Source organism: Anabrus simplex, chromosome 4 (assembly GCF_040414725.1).
Source record: "Anabrus simplex isolate iqAnaSimp1 chromosome 4, ASM4041472v1, whole genome shotgun sequence".
Classification (NCBI taxonomy): Eukaryota; Metazoa; Arthropoda; class Insecta; order Orthoptera; family Tettigoniidae; genus Anabrus; species Anabrus simplex.
Window position 1 is genome coordinate 261,928,854 of NC_090268.1, and position 20,373 is coordinate 261,949,226.

General features: G+C 40.1%; 1 protein-coding gene across 3 annotated transcripts in view; it reads left to right on the forward strand.

Moving 5' to 3' along the window:
- Positions 1-20,373, forward strand: part of Mgtor (Megator) — a 546,425-nt gene that overhangs the window by 204,069 nt on the left and 321,983 nt on the right. For all 3 annotated transcript variants that reach the window (XM_067145519.2, XM_067145521.2, XM_067145520.2), the window contains exons 18-19: positions 3,134-3,436; positions 4,693-5,082. In XM_067145519.2, coding sequence (XP_067001620.2) covers positions 3,134-3,436; positions 4,693-5,082 — 693 coding nt within the window. The remainder of the gene's footprint in view (positions 1-3,133; positions 3,437-4,692; positions 5,083-20,373) is intronic.

Here is a 20,373-nt window from a genome sequence, read left to right on the forward strand (position 1 = left end):
TAGCTATTTTTCTACATAATCACCATTTCGGTCGATGCGTTTTTGTAGACGCTGTGACAGTTTTTGTAAGCCCATGTCGTACTAGCTCACCCCCGTGCTGTTCAGGAAGTTGTGAACCTCAACTTTCACCTCGTCGTCGGTGCTGAATTGCTTTCCAGCCAAATGTTCTTTCAACTTAGGGAACAAGTGATAGTCACTGGGCGCCAAGTCGGGACTATAAGGTGGGTGGGTTGATGTTCCACTGAAACAGTTGCAGGAGTGTAACGGTTTGCCGGGTGACGTGCAAGCGAGCGTTGTCATGGAGAATTTTTACGCCCTTGCTTAACATTCCTCTTCTCTGGTTCTGAAGTGCCAGTCTTGAGTTTTTTTCTGGGACTCACAGTACCTGTCAGCGTTAATTGAATACCTGCCGGCAAAAACGTTGTAACCTTCAAAATGCAACTTCCTCCATTGATACAACGTTTCTGCATCCGCACAACCCGTGGTGAAATTTTAACAAAAGAAAAGGGCGCTTAACGCTCAAGTTTACCAACATAACTTCCTACATGCCTCACTCTGACCGCATACATCGTTTATGCACGGAAACCCAGCATTCTAGAAAAGTGAGGGTTACAACGTTTTGGCCGGCAGGTATTCAGTTGTAGTCCCAGCAGGCATAAAGTCAACCAGCAGTACCCCTTTTCAGTCCCAAAATACAGTGGTCATGACTTTACCGCCAGACTGTGTTTGCTTGAATTTCCGTGGCTTTGGCGAAGAGGGATGCCGCCGCTGGCGTAATTGTTGCTTGGTCTCAGGTGTAAAGTGGAACGCCAAGGTTTCGTCACCCATGACAATTGAGTCCAAAAAGTTGTCTTGTTCGGCTGCAAAGCATTGAAGAAACGCGCAGGAAGAATCAACTCATTGCCACATGTGGTCTTCAATCAGCATGCGTGGCACCCATCTTGCACACACCTTCTGGTATTTCAACTTTTCTGTTACAACTCTGTGAGCGGCGCTTTGGGAAACCTCAGGAACCAAAGTGCAGAGATCATTCAGGGTGGTCCTCTGATCTTCACGCATGATTTGCTCAACCTTCACGACCGTCTAGATGGAAATTGACGGTCTCCCTCTCCTTTGTTCGTGAATTTCAGTCCGACCGGCTGCAAACTCTACACCATTTGCGAAAATTTTTGACATCCATGCACGACTCGCCATACTCTTCCGTCAATTGGCGATGGATTTCAGTTGGTTTAGTACCTTTTGCGTTCAAAAACCGAATAACTGCGCGCACTTCACACTTGGCAGTAATATCCAATGGGATCTCCATTTTCAACGGCTGCATAGCCAAGACTGACTGTCTCAGCGCGGCGTGCGCGTGTTTATATGCGAGCACGGGAAACGCTCTTCACAGTATTGTGACCAACAGCCACACGAACAGAGTTCTGTATTTATAAAGAAATAGGAGACCTTATTTTTGGGATTACTCTCATATATAATATTGCATACCAAATATAAATTGTATTGCTTCGGAGGAACATCCACCAATCTTATTTTTACATAGTTAATAGTGGATGTGTTCGATACTTTCTTACGTTGTGCTTGCTGTGTGGGATCCTAAGCCATCCGAAGAACCTTATTATTATAGAACGACATGTTTTGAGACCTTATATTTAATGTTGTACCACATGTGAGTGTCAGTACTAAAGTTTCTTTCTTATCATGGTGTTATAAGCCCATTTCCAAGGTATTTTCAATGGGTGGTTGATGCTTTCTCTACATTTATTTTGTCTTTTTCTGAAAATATTAAACAAATCAACAGAAGCTAGCATTTTCCAACATTACTACAAGCTATTGAACACATTTTAATACAGTTTCCACTGTTCGTCAGTTCTGTAAATGACCCCAAAATTAATTTCCACTGCAAGCGTTAATGACATATGAAAAGTTGCTAGTGCCATTGCTTTCATGGTGCGTAAACTAGATATAATGAAGTCCTTACAGGAAAGAAATGGTCTTTAATTCAACAGATTCTGATGAAAATCAGCAGGGATTTGAGGGTACCGGTACCTTGCATTATATTTTTCTTCACATTTTGCTTACTGTGCTGAAAAGTTGCTGGGCCATTGAATTTGATCAACTATTTGCATTTCAGAAGCACAAAAATTTTCTTCACTGTTTCTGGCTCGCACTTCTGAATACACGAACGCATATCTACTCATCTTGTCTACAGTTTGGACAAATAACCTTGTCATCAAAGAATAAACAGAAAAACTGGACCTGTAATGTACAGACTAGGAAGAAATGCTATTATACTGGGAGCAAGCGTTAATGGCATATGGAGGCAATGTAAGAAATTCAAGAATTAACACTAGGAAAGTAATACCGAGCAAGTGGCTGCATGGTTTGGGTCATGTAGCTGTCAATTTGCATTTGGGCAATAGTTGGTTCAAACCCCTAGTTTCCCATTTTCACACCAGGCAGATGCTGGGCTGTACCTTCATTGCTTCCTTCCCGATCCTAGCCCTTTCTTATCCCATTGTCACCACAAGACCTATCTGTGTCAGTGTGATGAAATAAAAAAAGCAACAAAATGAGAATATAATCTGCATGATTTTGTGTTCTTACGTGTTGGACCCACGCATATACATATGTACCTACCTAGCTAGGCAACACTGCACCATGAAAGCAATGGCATTAGCAACTTTTTGTATGCCATTAACGCTTGCATTGGAAAGTGTACCAGACATATACGCCACTGCTACAGGGAAATTTGCCCTTGGATCATATTGTGTACTGCATAGAACTGTGATCTAAAATCTTGCTGAGTTGTCCTAAAATTTGTATTGAATTATATCTTACAGTTTTTTTAATTATAAGATGTTTTGTGTGGTAACTTGCTGAATGCAGAACTACAGTGAATTTATTTACTGCCTGTAGATTGATTGACACAGCATTTGAGCACTGGCTGGAAATGTTGTTAGGAGTCGTTAATCAGGTTGATTTGCCATTTTTAACATACTAAATAAGACAGTCACAAAGTTGAAAAACCTTAAATGTGAGTTTCCCAGCAATCTGTAAAACATTTGTGGGGATTTTCACCCCGTTTATGAAAGTCTTGACTAGGAAAATATAATTGATTATAATTCTCTTTCAGACTTCACAGTCATCAGCTGAAACTTCAACTGACGCTGCAAATCGTTCCATCAATGCATCCTTCAATGAAGATGAGGCTCATTCCTCTGAACAGCTGCTGCAGATCATCAAGTATTTACGCCGAGAAAAGGATATGGCTATGAGTAAATTTGATGTCCTGCGCACTGAGAACCAGCGTTTGAAATCTCAGCTTGAGTCGGTTAAAAAGCAACTTGAAGATGCTAAGAGATCGTATGGTACTCAAAAGGAGGAATCTGATATATCTGTTGTTACAGCAGCTAAACATGCAGAGTTGCTTCGAAAGGTATGTCTGGAGTCATGTCTGTTTTCTCTGGGAGTAAGAGGTTCTGAGGAGTTGTTGATATCACTTTGCCTGAAGTTATATTGTAAGTGTTGGAGGATTTTGTTATTGTTTAATGTTCACTTTCATCAGTCCTGTTTATTTGGTGGGACTTCAGTACTATTCATGAGGTTTCTTTTTAGGCAAAACAGTTTCAAAATAGGGATTTCTTACATAAATAATTTATTCATTGATAAGGGACAGTATGAATGATAAGTTCTGACAATATATTCTTATATCTAGTTGCATAAAAATAGTTCCCTCAGTCTTATAATTTGTGACTTTACCATTTAACTTCTGTTTGCTTCATTCAAACTACCAGTAGAACGTGTTGTAAAGTATATCCCTAGCCATGTTATATATGTGCATCATACCATCACATTATCATGAACTTTTCTTACTATTGTTGTGGAAGCTTCTCTTAAAGCAAATTTGAACTTTAAAATAGTTGCATAATTTTTTGCGAACCGTCATGGCTCTTACGGCAGCATGTCTGCCTCTCACCGCTGGATATTGCGGTTCGAATCGCGGTCACTCCATGTGAGATTTGTGCTGGACAAAGCGAAGGCGGGACAGGTTTTTCTCCGGGTACTCCGGTTTTCCCTGTCATCTTTCATTCCAGCAACACTCTCCATTATCATTTCATAGCATTTATCAGTCATTAATAAATCACCTTGGGAGTGGTGACCCCATTATAATAATAGCCTATATATGGTTCATTCATTACATCCCTGATCCGGTCAAAAACTGGATAACAGGTTGTAGGTTTTCATTTTCATAAGTTTATGTCTTCAATGGTCTCTGTCTTCCCATAATATTAATGAAAGATGGAATGTAAGGTATTTAATATGCCTTCAGCTTTTGTATCTGATAGTTGATCTTGATTGAATCATTTAGAAATTTAACTTACAAATATGTAAGTCAAAACTGTACATTTTGTTAGATTGTCACCATCCTTCCCTTTGAAGAATTTTCATGCATCAGATTATGCCCACTTTTATTTCTAATACGGTTTTGAAGAGAGAAAGACCTTTGGCGCAAGCTTTCTCTAACTGTAGTGTGGAATTCTCAAACTTTACCAAAGCTTCCAAGAGTAGTTGTGTATGGAGTTACTTCTTGAAGGAGATACTTCGTAGATTGTATATAGCAGTAACAACAGGCAAATGTTTCATTAAAATACTGACTACTGCTTTGTAATTCTTTCCTTTATCTTTATCTAGCTGGAAACTTTGAACGCAGTCACAGACAGTAATAGAATCCTGCGTGGTGAGCGAGATTCTCTGCAACTGCAGGTTAAAGAGCTGTCTGCACGTGTTGAGGACCTACAAAAAGAGTTGGAGCCTTTGCGAGAACAGAAGCTTGAACTAGCAAGTCGTGTTGATAGCCTGGAGGCAGAAAATGTAGCTCTGCGCGGAGAAGCCGGTCGTCTGAGACAGCGTGTGAACTTCCTCATTGAACGTTCTAACAAAACTAGTGTTGAGGACTGGCGACGACTCCAACAAGAGAGAGAGTCCTTAGCAAAGCAGGTGATGGCAGATAAGGAGGCACTGAGCAAAAAGGAGGAGGAAGCTCGTACGTTGCGGCAGGATAAAGCACGCTTTGAGGAACAGGTAAGATTTTTGCTTTATCAATTTGCTTATTTAGTTTCCATGATCAGTTCCTAGCTTGTGATAGATAAACGGATGTTGGCCATTCAATGTCATCTTGATGGTCTTCCTTATGAATTCTGTGGGGGCGCACATTATTGTAAAATTCTTCACAAATTACTTCCATAATTCCAGAGGTCAGGAAATGATGTCATTTACCTAGGGAAAATAGGAAGTTTTAAAAGTAATTTGAAGTACTTTCAGTTTATATTCTTGAAGAAGTCAGCAAGTTAAAATTTTATTTTGTTGGTTCTATACCACATTTTTCTTGCAATGTTCTTAAAGATATGCCAGTCTTCTCTGCCTCTTGCTGCTTGTTTCATCAGTGTGTGGTCTTCACATCCCATTCTCCTTCTGATGTCCTCTTGATAATTTTTCTTAGGTCGACTTATCCCTTTTCTTCCCTAACACATTGCCTTATAAAATATTAGTGTAAGAGTTGTGTGTAGTTGTTCTCCTTCTTTCCTATGCCATTAGTTATCCTTAGCTACTCCTGCTGGGGTGAGAAGATATGGAGTACTCTTTCTTTGGTGTACCTATTCCAAAGGTATGTTTCTGCTTCTCAAAAGTTGTTTGCGGAACCTCCACTGTGTGTTTTAAGGTTTTCCTCTTCTTGTACGGGGGTTCTTCACTACTCAGGGTGAATTTTGGCCAAGGACTGGTTGTGCCCAGAGAGTAATATAATCCTGCGTGGTGAGCGAGATTCTCTGCAACCCCAGCATTTGCCTGGTGTGAAAGTGGGAAACCACAGAAAACCATTTACAGGGGGGTTCGATTGCACTACCTCCCGGATGCAACCTCACAGCTGCGTGACCCCATTTCTACACCAGGCAAATACTGGGGCTGTACCTAAATTAAGGCCACAGTTGCTTCCTTCCCACTTCTAGCCCTTTCTTATCTCATCATCGCCATGACCTATCTGTATCTGTGTGACGTAAAGCAGCTTGTAAATGTATTTTTACGTTTGTAGTTTGAGATTTACTATGCTTAACAAAAATGTAACAATATCAGCAGTTCCCTTACACAGTATTTTCTGCCGAGTATATTTAGTTATGTATAAACATTTATGTTTCGTTCAAGTTCTTTTATCTGATTATAAAATTTCTTTGATCCAAGTTACTTAAATCATAGTTCCTTAATGGTGGAATACAAGCCTAAGGCTTGGAGACAGATATCCCTCCTTAACCAATTAAAACGAAAAAACCATGTGTGTGTGTTTCATACTTCATTAATTTTTAAAGTACTGAATGTACTGTGTTCTATATACATTGAATATCATCATTATTTCAATAAATTATTGTTTCATTTTTACGCACGAATCTACGAACAACTAAACAGCGCAAGGTAGTACAAAATACATGCCAAATGCTTTGTTTACACGTCAGATAGCTGTTCGCGTTGCAATGAACCTATTATAATTATGATGAAAGAAACAGAGGCATCAGCTCAAACACTGCTGGAGAATATTAGGAACATAATATGACATTTAGGCTTGATAATAAATGCAAAAGAGATCAAGCCCATCTGTACAGAAATAAAGTTCAGTATAACTGACTCTAAATGTGAACTTACTGAACAAGTAGATGGTTTCAAATATTGGGTTCCCTCATCTCATCCTCAAAGTGGCATCCTCATGTGATAATATGGTCTGGATTGGCAGTGCTCAGGCAGCATCTACCCAGCTTAAAGTGGTGTTTGTGGAAAATAAAAACCATCAGCTTGAAGATCAAAATGAGGGTTTATAATGGTGCTATTCTTCCAATTCTTTTGTGTGCTTCTGAAGCCTGGACATTGTTGGCTTGAGACCTGTATAAGCTGGAGGTTTTTCATTTGCTATGTTTATGCAGAATTCTGTCATCTAAAATTTAGACCATTGGTGGTACTCAAGATTAGAAAAACGTATTCTAATCAACAGAGATAAACGTAGAGATCTGCATCAGTTGGTTTGGAAACATCTACTGGATGGAGGAAAACTAGACTTCGCTGTGTCCTGGGTGGAAAATTATATGCAATGCTCTGAAGAAAACATAGATCGGTCAAGTAGAAGCAGAGGCCAAGCATCTGAGGTCAGTGATGCAACAGCTGAAGAAAACAGTCAAAAATACTGTAGATTGAATTGGAACAAGGCCACTTTGTCGTCATAAGACCTATCTGTGTCGGTGCGACATAAAGCAAAAAAAGAAAAACAAGGCCATCAACAACATGTTGCCATGGCTACCACAGAAATAATGGGGTTGCTCTACCAGCTTAGATCACAATTTCCTGCTGGTTCTAGACTGTCTGACTTCTGTTCTGATGACAGTCCTATAAACCTTGCTGTTGATTTTCAGACATTTATTACATATCACACTGATACTGACCGGGCGAGTTGGCCGTGCGCGTAGAGGCGCGCGGCTGTGAGCTTGCATCCGGGAGATAGTAGGTTCGAATCCCACTATCGGCAGCCCTGAAGATGGTTTTCCGTGGTTTCCCATTTTCACACCAGGCAAATGCTGGGGCTGTACCTTAATTAAGGCCACGGTCGCTTCCTTCCAACTCCTTGGCCTTTCCTATCCCATCGTCGCCATAAGACCTATCTGTGTCGGTGCGACGTAAAGCCCCTAGCAAAAAAAAACAAAACACTGATACTGGTCGCCACTTCAGCCAACTAACATTGATTCAGTATCTGTCATCATCCACCATTGCCCTGCTGTCAGTGATGGCTCCAAGCTACCTGATTTCATCTACCAACTTTGAGGGCCCATCATTCATTAATGTACGTTGTACCCAGGCCAATGTATTTTGTATTGGAGAAGTTGATGTAAATATATTTAGTCTTCGTCCTAGTCACTCCAAATGTGGCTGTCGAGTGCTAGTTTCCATCTCTCTAAAACCTCTTCCACTCACGAAGTCATTCACTTGCAAAATGTTCCATGATAGCTTATTCATATTTGGTGAGATAGTTTGTGACCAAATTATTGTAAATAACAAAATTAAATAACTAAACCCTGATGAATGCTGACCTGTACAAACTCTCCAGCTCCATTCTTGAACTTAGTGACAGGTATTTCATAGGTCTTTTACACAGCACTTAACAGTTACTCCAATGCATTTCGGTTCTGTGAGGTGTTCAAAACTAGTTCTCTGGGAACTTGATCATATGCTTCTTCCAATCATATGCACAAACACTGCGTGAAAATCTTTAAGCCATATATGCTGTATGTCTGAATGTTGTCGATCTTATATTCGTAAATAGGTTGAATATTTTTAAGGTGCATTGTTTAACAGTATATTGTTTGACACTGCACAACTTGAAAATAAGAGATGCTCAGTTTAATGCCAAATTTTTTTTGAGAGGCTGTGTGTGAAATATCACTCCGTATACAGTTGCGGTGGGTATGATTTTGTTTTTATATTGTTACTTTTATACTGTTCTCTTGAACGTAATAATGAAACGTGTATCTAACAGATTTAAATTCATTTGTGGCATACTGGTAGTTCTTTTCCTCTAGCAGAGCACAATAATTCCATGTCGACAGTGGCCGCAAATGGGATTATCTCATCACTGATATAAGTTTTCAGTCATTCTTCTCAAATTGACTGTCGAACAGATTGTTAGTATCCTGCAGGAATCAGGAGACATCCTAGGTGCTAATATATATAGAACTACCTGAAGAGGTTTTTCATAGTGATGGGGAAAGCGATTGTGATGAATCGTGTGTGGATATAAAGTCTTCTGGCCATCAGCTTTGGGCTCGTGCTGAACTAATGTGTACAAAACTAACTGAAAATGTTACAGTCCATGTCCGGGATGGCGTGTTGGGTGAAAATTAAGTCATTTTAGTGATGAAGCAGCTAGTCCAGTACTGTGTCCAATGGCGGGCAACCCAAATGTAACAAGACTGAGTATTCTCATGCTTGTTGCCATGTTCGGTTCACGTAGATGATAAATTATTTGTTCAATTCTGACAATATCACAACAATATCTGGTACGTACTAGCATTACATTTTTAAATTTTTTTTTATTACTTCCACCTTCACATTTACAGTAACCTTAAATATGAAGAGCATTAATTTTAGGACCCTGCGTAGATTTTTTCCTTCTTTTTATAAAGTAGAGACAATCCTATAATTACCCCCTCAAGTTGCAACTAACTGTTATAATGACATTACTAAAGACATATCTAAGAAATGTACTGTACAATAAACAGAAATAGTCATAGGAAGGACAGAATTGGCACTTATCTTGTTGATGGTTTAATCTCTCTACACCTCGCTGGACTACGGGCACCAGGCCATCTTCCTGATCCTGAGAGGTCTCCTCTTTAGCCAGTCATATGGGTGTCTGTTTTCGTTCCTTAACAGTTCCATGTCTTCCAACTCTGAGATATCTTGAAACTGTAAAACACTAGTTAAAATCACGCCACACATCTTGTATACCACATACAATTTTTGGAATAGGGAACATGCTTGATCCAGGATTTTAATTAAAAATGTGCTAATCTGATTCAAAATGTTATGCAGAATTTAAAAATATGGTCAGAATATAGGAATGATAACTCCAAAAAAAAAAGAAAAAAAAAATCGAAATTAAAGTTCAAAAATATCACACGACGCAAGAACGCGATCTCATTGGTCTGACTTCATCGTACAGGTTGACGGTGTTAGCAGACGAAATAACACATCATGTGCTGTGAGAAACAGGATACACTAACGCATTTCTATTTTATGTTAGTGTCTGCTGTGATTAAATTTGATGTCTGTACATCTAAGTCTTATTTTCTGGACTTGAAATGATTCTTGTGCAAACAGTGAAGCAGAAAACTTGTAAATGGTGCATAGTTCCGATGTGCACTAATACATCGCATACCACCCCAAACAAATTGTTTATAAATGTGCCAAAAGACCCTAAAACTGGGGAAAAAATGGATTTTGGCGATCCGGAGAAATGCTGGTGAAATATCGGAGAAGTCTACGGTTTATTAATATGAGGATCATTTTAACATAAGTTGAATTTCTTTGAACTTTTAATCATTTTTCCATCTCAGGTGTTCTGGTGGTAAAATTTTAAATTTGAATGTATGATGCCTTAATTAAATGCTTCAATTACGTCTTGAAATATGAAAGTAATAAACAGTGCATAAGTTTAATGCTAATTAGGAAACCCTCTGTGGCTCAGGCGGCAGCGTGCCGACCTCTCACCGCTGAGTTCCCTGGTTCAAATCCCGATCACTCCACGTGAGATTTGTGCTGGACAAAGCCGAGGCAGGACAGGCTCTTCTCCGGGTACTCCGGTTTTCCCTCTCATATTTCATTCCAGCAACACCCTCCAATATAATTTCATTTCATTTGTCATTCATTAATCATTGCCCCAGAGGCTTCGGCAGCTGGCACAATTTCTATCCTCGCCGCTAGATGGAGGCTTCATTCATTCCATTCCTGACCTGGTCAAATAACTGGAAACAGTCTGTGAATTTTCATTAAAGTATTCTCCAAACCTAACCCAAGTTTTGGCTCGGCCATGTCAAAGTAATAAATCAAAGGGTTTATGAACCAAATTGACAGCCGGAATTATACCAATTTTATTTTTTTGTTTATTTAATTATTTATTTATTTATTTATTTATTTATTTATTTATTTATTTATTTATTTATTTATTTATTTAATTAAGATCTTAAATTTGTAAACAAATTTAGGCTACAGGTAAATTCTGTATAATATAAAGTAGGCATGTACCTAATGAAAGAAAACCAATTTATAGGCCTATCTCTACAAAACCAGCATAAGAATTCATATAGTGCGTTTAATTAGAACACTTGGAGAATTCAATATGTTGAAACCTCATGCCTTTGTTGACCATAATTTAATAGCTGTGAGTGATGAAGTTATTGTAACAGGTTATACACTGATTAATTAACAAGCACCACTGGTAAGGTATTAAAACTATTAAGAGTCAGACAATTAACAATAAATATATATCTATATATATAAAATTGGATGTTGGTATATTTGAAGTTAATAGACTCAAAAACGACTGGACCGATATCGCTGAAATTTTCACAATTTGTCTTATTACATCTGAGAGGGATTATGAAGTGGTTTGAATGAAATCGGATAGGTAGTTTTATTATTATGAGTAATTTGATGTAATTTTATTAAATTGCAAAGCTGCAGCAAGACTGAATTGACTTGATGGACAGATTGTCGCTAGGCGACAGCAGCTTACGCTATATCATGATAGGCCGGTGAGAAATGCTGTGTATAGGAAGAAGGGAAAGATGTCGCCATGCTTTGTGAGCCAAACTTGGTACAAATATGCCTTGCTACGTTAAATAAATAGTGTGGGGGCAGGACATCCCTAGCATCCCAAGGGGAGAGGATGAAATGTAAAAGTAACCAAAAACGGCCGATATTATATCGTGGGGGTAACCACTAGCAACCTTAGGGAAGGGAGTGCCATGTAAAAATCAATAAAAATGGCTGATATTGGTGTCCAAAGAATTTTTGGGGCTGCTGAGAAGAATAGTGACACTCTCCAATACCGTTCAAGTAAACATTGCTTGCCACAGGCTGGGGATACCACCTTTTTCAGACCTTCACACCCCCATTGTCATGGGGCCAAGAAGAGGTGAAGAATAAAGTGTCTTAAATGACCAAGAACTGAGAATATTTTTGTTCTATCCACTTTCTTGTAACTTGCCACTAGATGGCACTGCTGCATTTCAACTATACCGTTCAATCGATTGCAAAAATCATATCGACGTCTCAATCCTCAATAATAACAAAATAGCGATTGTGACTATACAGGTCGAAGAGATGATACGCTGTTGTATCGCGAGGAGGGAGATGGTCCACGGATGTGAGCGCAAGAATGGCTCCCACATCAGTTATGAAACGCCATTCTAAGAGTTATGACCTATGTTCCTAAAAGTCCATGACGAGTGCACATCTTGCGCTCCTTTAAGAACGTTTTTTTATGTACGGGTCCATGTGTGTGAGCAATTGAATGTAGTATTAGCACTGTAAGTAGAATCGAGTGTTTACTTTTTCTGTCTGCAAGTAGTTGCAGCAAAAATCTGTATACTGACTGTAGGGTAATTGGGAATTAAAACGAGACTATGGAATGAGTATGTGGGAAAGTGGGAGTGAGGTTTGTTGATACTAGGGCCGGTTACGTAAACCGTTTGATCTTAGTAGAAACGAAATTCATCTCTGTTCACGCCAAACTCGTATTTTTTGTTGTATAAATGTGAATGGAGAAATTTCTCCGATTAAAATCTTTGATCTCAGTTCAAGGAGTTGTTTTCTACTCAAGATACAAGAACAGCTGATTGCGAACATAATACTACCTGTGTTGTTGCGATAAATCATAAGAAAATACACAAAAGACTAACCTAATACATTTATATTAGCTATATTACGCTTCTTATAGCGCAGTGAAACGTAATTCTACATAAACTCTGTGAATTGCTTACGTTCATGTTTTACACATGTCCGATTACTGGGATATGGAAGGTTATTCGGCTAAGTTCTCCATCTCAAATAACATATGGACCATTCAAGATAGAATAGCGTCAATATCCTCTGAGATAATGCTATTAACTTTGTTTTTAAAATGGCACTACACTGGTTTCTACTCCTAGCCAGGTCAGTCCCATTGAAGTATTATAATAATAATAAATTTTATTGCGCACAATGTGCAAAATTTACATATTACATCAATTAAATTACAATTCGCTTAAGGAGCACTTTGTTCAGAGCAAAATTGCTTCAGAGAGACTGTTCTCTTCATGCACTTCATTACGTGATATGTATCACACTGTTCTTTGCACAGTACACATACACACTCCTGGCTGGCCCGGTGGTAGGACTTCTTGGCACAGATACGGTGATGAAAGCTGTGTATTGCAAAGCGTGTCACCAAAATCTCAACTCATATTCCTCTTTCATCCAATCCTTATTTATCAGTGCGTCTGTACTGTAAAAGCTTTCCTCAATCGAGTCCCTTTTCTCCCGTAGTTCTCGTAACAGCTCCTCGTATGCCGGAGTTTGCTGTAGAGGCATTTGTAGTCTTAAATCCTCTATCAAGAAGGTTTCCCGTGCTAAGACATACGTACCGGGATCGGGTGAATTTAGATACCCCTAGGACCCTCTTAAGGTATCTCGGTTTCATGCTTTCCAGATCTCGTAGCTGTTTACATGATAGGTACTCCCATATTACTTCTAATCCGTATGTGAGCGTTGGTAGCACTTTGACTTGGAAAAGTTTCATGGCCGTCTCCAGCGACATTCTTTGCAGATGTTTGATTTCACTTATGCTTCTAAGTGCAGCAGCTAATCTCTTCTTTATGTGTACTGAGAAGGTCGTCCCGGAGACTTGTAGTGTGATCCCTAGATACGTGAACTGGTTTATCGGTGTTAATGTGTGTCCCCCACATACAATGTAGTCACCTTTCGATAAGTGTCCTCCTCTCCTGAATACCATTAATTCTGTCTTCTTTAGATTCATCCTTAGCTCGTTGTCATCCGCCCATTGCGTGACAAGCTCCATTCCGTTTTGCAAATCTTTTATGTTATCAGCGGCTAGTGCCATATCATCGCATATATGTATATGCTTACATTTTGTGCTCCCTCTTTGATTTTTGTAGGGAGATCCTGGGTCAGCGCATTGAACAATAAAGGGCTCAAGGGGTCCCCTTGTAGCACTCCGATGGTCTGATCTATCCAGTCTGATTGGGATACCCCGTCACTGATTTGCACTTGGTTTGCCGCTAGTATATTAGCTATTAAATTCGTCATATCCGATCGTCCGACGAGGCTTTCCAGTTTCTCGATTAATTTCCTTCTATTGACAGTGTCAAATGCTTTGGTGTAATCAATGAAGATTACATACTTCTTCCCGTGGGCTTGTGTTCTTTCTTGTATGTCCTTTAGCAGGCAGCTCGCCGCTATCAGGGTGGATCTCGCTTTCCGGAATCCAAATTGTTCATCAGGTAACAGTGGTTCCATCAGGTTACTTATTTTCTGTGCTAATAGTTTGATGAGTATTTTAAATGCCACCGACTCCAGGGCTATCCCTCTGTAAGATTCTGGTTTGCTTGTGTCCCCTTGTCCTTTATATAGCATCTTTATGACTGCCTTCCGCCATGCATTAGGTATGTTACCAGATTCCACGCATTTGTTCATTAGCATTGTCCACACCGGTTCTAGGTACGGTAATGTAGCTTTTAGATGCTCTGCGCAAATTCCGTCTATTCCCGGTGCCTTGTTTACCTTGCTTGTTGAGATGGCCTTTCTCACTTCCTCACTTGTGAAGATTGTAGTTCTTTCTATCACTTTCCTCTCCTCTAACTTCGGTCTGGTTTCCTTAAGGGCTAACACACCTCTCATATGATTCTCCCAGGTCTCCATGGGTATGTCTGCTGGAAATCGCGGCTGCCGTGGTCTGAGTGCCTTATAAGGGTTCTTCTCAGCATCCTTTACAAGCTTTTCGTCTTCCTTTGCCCTAAATTCCCGTTTTTTCAGCTTTAGTAGCGCCTTGAATTTCCTCCTCGCTGTCTGGTAGCATTCCAGGTCTCTTTTGTCTTTCGTTCTCCTAGCTATGTGCAATTTTTCTAGTGTAATTCGCCTTTCAATGTAACACTCCCTGTCGAACCATTTTTTCGCTTTCCTGGTGTCCTCCCTTGGTGCATTTCCTTCTTCGATGAATTCCGTTATTCCTGCTATGGCCTCATCCAGATTTCCCTCGCTGATATCTTGTAGTATGCGTGGTATCTTACTAGTGTTCTCCTGGAGCATATGTGGGTCCAACCTTCTTTGTATCCTTTGTATTTTTATTTGTTTATTCATGTGTGTGTTTGTCTTGAGTGTCGTTCTTACTGGTATATGTTTCCTGATTAACGCTGCCTCATTTCTTATTAGGACGTTATGCTCCAATGCATCGAAACCTCTAATGAGTGTGAGGTCTATGGCGCTTCCTCCATTGTGGCATATGTATGTGATTGCCTTTTTGTCGTTCACTAACGTGAGCCCTTCCCCTAGCAGATAGTCCAGTACTATTTCCGCTTTGTTATTTGCTTTATTTATTGGGCAGTTCAGGTCGCCTGCAATAATCACTCTTTCATTATCCTGTATAGTGTCTAATGCTCTCTGTATACCGTCTACTATGTCTACTGCGCTGCACTCTGGTCTGTAGTATACGTCTACTAGTGTTCCTATTTTTGTTTTAATCACCAATTGATTCTCCTCCTTGAGAATTGTTTCAAACGGGGTAAATTTCGAGTCGATTAGGCATGTTATTCCACCTGACGGCCTTCCTCTATCGCCTTTCCTCGCAAATGCATGAATGTTATAGAATCCTTTCACTTCACACTTTGATTCCGCGGTAATGAATGTCTCTGTCAGTATACAGATGTCGAACTCACTGAAAATGTCTCTCAGCATCTGTCTTAATACGCCTTCTAGCCCTTCTACGTTCCAGTTGAGAACTTTCACTTGATCCGGTTCCATCCTATGATCTATTCCTGTACCTCCAGGGATCTTGAAAGGGCCGGCATATGACGTCCTTTGGCCAAAATGCCCCCTCATATACTTTGTCATGTTCTTTCATTGGGATGCCTATTTTGAACGCTCTCCTGGTATTGGTGTCACTAACCATTCGACAGTTTATTGTTCCAGACACCCCATTTTCCTTTAGGTATTCTTCTATGTCTTCTTCCGTGGTTTCCGGGGTCAGATTTCCCAGATATAGCCACGCGTCTCCCTGCACTGCTTTCAGCTTGCTTTCCCCTTGTCTTGTGCCCCTTATCCTTTCTCTTGTTTCTTTTTCTCCTTCCTCCTCCGATACTCGTCCCCTTTCTTCCTCTCATCACTCTCGTCCACTGTCGTTCTTCTTCCCTCCGCTTTATGTTTTCATCCGCACTGGGTTTAGCATTTCTTTCGGTTCCGGTAACCATCTCAATCGCTATTTCCTCCTTGGATTCTATCGTTCCTCTTGAGTATGTTTGTCTTGTCTTGCGTTCTTCTTCCCTTATTTCGTATTCGCTCCTCTCCTCTGTGATAGGGTTTATTGCTCCCGGTGTGTTTGCATCCGTTTGTTGTGATGTCATTGATCTTCCGGTTTCATTCCTTATTTCCTCTTTTATTAATGTTTTAATGCTGTTTGTGATATCCTCCATCATGGTTTGTAGTTGCCGGTTGATTTTTTCCATAATTTTTTCTTCCAACTCCTCGTCTTTAAGTACTTTGTCGCCCTTGCTTACTTGGCCCACTTGCGTCTCCAACCTGTCACTATTGTCGTCTCTGGTTTGCTCTATGTCTGTCGTTGACTTGCTGCCACTGCTCTCTCTATGGTGTGCTGTATCTGTGGTAGCAGGTGCGTTCCGACTATTGAGATCTGCTTCAAGCGGGTTGTCGCTTGATTTCTTGCGGCTATCTTCTCCGTATTGTATTTTCCCGTTAGATGTCGGGTTTGCATTATTTGTGCTTGTGGCTTCGTGCGCCGAGTCTGTAATTGTCACTATCTGTCCTTCTTGTCGAGTGATTGCCTTCCTGCCGTCCTCTCTGTATTGGGTCTCCCCGCTAGGTGTCGGATTTAGGTTGCTGCTACATGCAGTTTCCCGTGTTGGTCCAACAGATATTGTTAGTTGTCTTTTCGGTCGTCTGTCTTCTTCATACTGATTTTCCCCATTAGGTGTCAGGTTCGGGTCGCTGCCGCTTGCAGTGTCTTGAGTTGGGTCGGTAGGTTTCTCTAACTGTTCCTCTGATCGACTGTCTGCTCCGTACTGGCTTTTCCCGCTAGGTGTCAGGATCATGCTGCTACTCCTCGTAGTTTCATGCGTTGAGCCTACAGATGTCGCTAGTTGTCCTGATTGGGTGCTAGGTGTCAGGCTCAGGCTGCTACTCCTTGTAGTTTCATGCGTTGAATCAACAGATGACGCTAGTTGTCCTGATTGGGTGCTAGGTGTCAGGCTCAGGCTGCTACTCCTTGTAGTGTCATGCGTTGAATCAACAGATGACGCTAGTTGTCCTGATTGGGTGCTAAGTTTCAGGCTCAGGTTGCTACGGCTTGTAGTTTCATGCGTTGAGCCAACAGATGTCGCTAGTTGTCCCTCTGACTGGCTGTCTGTTCCCCCTTCTATCTGATAGGATTGTTTTTCCTTAACCTCATTTTGTGGCATTTCCTTACACTCGTTCTTATCGCCTATGGTACATTTCATTGCTATAAAACATTCCCTGATGACACTCACCGCTTGATGTATGTGTTCCTTTACGTCTTTGCGTAGGTAGCCTCCTGCTTCTGCGATGTTCACTAAACTTCTTAGAGCACATTCGATTCGCGCTTCCATACTGTCCGCCATTTTTATATATCCAAGTATTATCCAACGGGCAAAGCTATTTCATTTTTCATTTCTTTTGTGATGTTGCAATGTCCACTTTTCTGAAATCTGATTACATTTGAACTACACATGTGTAAAACAAGTTCAGTTTTGTACAACGCAACAAAGTCGTAATCTCAGTTCATTTTCAGAACCACATTCTAAAATGATCTATGATCAGATACCTTTATGCAAGCGGGCCCTAATAGGTGGGTAGAGGATAGGGATCTACACTAAGATGGCCTTCAATTGAACCGCAGTGAAGGAAGTTTGTTTAAAAGGGTTATAGGGAGGTACATTCAGGAAAACAGGATGGACTAGTGAGCGGTGATAAAGGTACGGGGATCCGGACGTCAAGTAGGGATGACATTAAAATGTTAGTACTGAACTGAAGAAGTATTGTAAAGAAAGGAATAGAATTAAGTAATTTAATAGGTATATGATCAAGGATAAGAGGATCTACAGAGAGCAGAAGTATTTGGTCAGCAGTATGTGAAGATTCCTGGTTACAAGGAAAATGTCCAGATAGAAGAGATGACTAATACTAACCGAAGTATTAAAATTTACCTACGATAACAAAGACTTTTACAATAAGGTACAAAAATTGAAAACTATAAAACTAGAAAATCAGCTGGATTGATAATGTATCTCGGGATATACTTAAGACAGTGGGTTGGGATATAGTACCATATCTGAAGACTCAGGGGTGTACTGGCAAAAATGAGTGTAATTGAACTAGACAAAAGAGTGACTGAATGGATGGTTATATTTATAAGTAATAGAAGTCAGAGAATTAGAGTAGATGAAGCATTGTCTGATCCTCAAGGCAGTATTATTAGAACTTTGTTTTATCTATATAATAATAAAAGGAAGTGTTTGTCTGTATGTCTGTCTGTGTGCGATGCCCAGAAAAATCTACAGCATGCAGAGATCTGAAATTTTGAATATAGGTAGTTGGAAGCGGGTCCGAATGCACCTCGAAGCCGGATTTTCATTTTCGCTTTCATTGCTGAGTTAAGAACGAAAAACCATCGGAAAACTTGCATTGGGATATGACAACCGAGCGTGCTGTCACCAAGATTAAATGCATAGAGTCGCTGTCGCTAGGCAACGTACACAAGATAGGTAGAGAACACAATATTCGAGGAGCCATTTTACGTCCAGGGCGTAGGAAACCGTTTTTCGTCATATATGGTGCGAGGGCATATGACGCTGCTGATGGTGATTTGTCCGTCGGATCGGGACGTATAGTCTTCAGCTATTCGAGAGAAGTGGACTATGTGCCGGCGCTGTGTTTCATCCTCTTCATTCTTACTATCATATATAATGTCATTCATTTCATCGCATTAACTCATCTGATTAGGTTGACATTATGAAAGTCATCCGGTCGTAAAAATTCGCTATGAAAATTCAGACCCAAACCCCTTAGAGAAAGGGGACAAGGGTTGGATACTTATACATTTAGAGGAAACATATATAACATAAGATAGACGATAATAATAAACAAGGAATAATACATATATCAGTCAGGATGCCATTGTAAGTCCGTGGAATAGGTAGCAATTTTCCTTCAATACACGATGTCTGTCTGTCTGTCTGTCTGTCTGTCTGTCTGTCTGTCTGTCTGTCTGTCTGTCTGTCTGTGTTCATGTGTGCGATGCCAGCCAAATCCACGGCAAACAAAGATCTAAAATGTTTGTCGTAGGTGGGCACAGGTTTTCACCTAAGACGCACGGCTGTGTCTGAGAGCAATTCTTGCACCAAGACATGAAGCTGTCAATGTCATCAACAAGCAACACTCACAAGAATTATCCGAATTCCTATAAATTGAAAAGTCTATCGACATGACATGTCATACAGATGAGGCTGTCAACTACACGACAGAGATTTTGAACAATTTGGAGTCACCTGGAGTACCCTTGAACATCTTGGGGTGGACGATTGTGGCACCGATTATCCTTCTCAGGAATATGAATCCTTCCCCTTGCAATGAACACGGCTCTGAAAATGATGACGAATATTATTGAAGCCACCATCATGACTCTTCATGCGGCAGGCGAAGTAGTATTCCTCGGACTGTAAGTCCATTGAGTAGGAAGCCATTTTCGGCCCGTGACACGAGGAGCCATCAGCCCGTAATATTCGGAAGGGTTTGTATGTATGTATGTATACGAAGCCCAGTCAAATCTATGAGACACAGAGATCTGAAATTTTGACATAGGACAATCGCTCAAAGTTGTAGGACTCCATCTTCGAAAACAGTGCTTTTGCCATTGTCAGCTGTACGTGGATTGTTCAAGAGTTCGAAAGGCAAACACAATACAGTATACATATTACCCCCAAATGGAAGGATATTATTACATTTTAATCCGAAGCTTTAAGGAAACAATATATTTTGTATTATACTACATGGTCTTTTACATGGTTTTAATATTATTTGTACCATCCATCCCCCGGTATCTTAAGCACTGAAAGTAACAATATATTAAAAATAAAATAATGTATTTCATGCAATTTACGTCAAAAAAATGTGAGTTAATGAATATAATGCTTTACTTTGCTTTTAAATAAAGAGTTTAGAAACATCTAATGGTTGAATTACTAAACGCGGGCAAAGCCGCGGGCACATGCTAGTACTATATATATATAATCAATGAATGAAACAAATTGCATAAAGCAATCTGTTCACATACATATACATACATGTATGCCTAGGTATATATATGTGTGTGTGTACTGGTATATATATTTACATTTGAAATAAATTAGGGCTACCTGCTTTATTTTGCACATTGGTGATAATCACACAATTGTATTTTATTTTAATTATGATATGTATATCTTTAGACTTCCCTGTACACCCCCTTCCCACAGTCAACCCCACCCACCACCATCACCA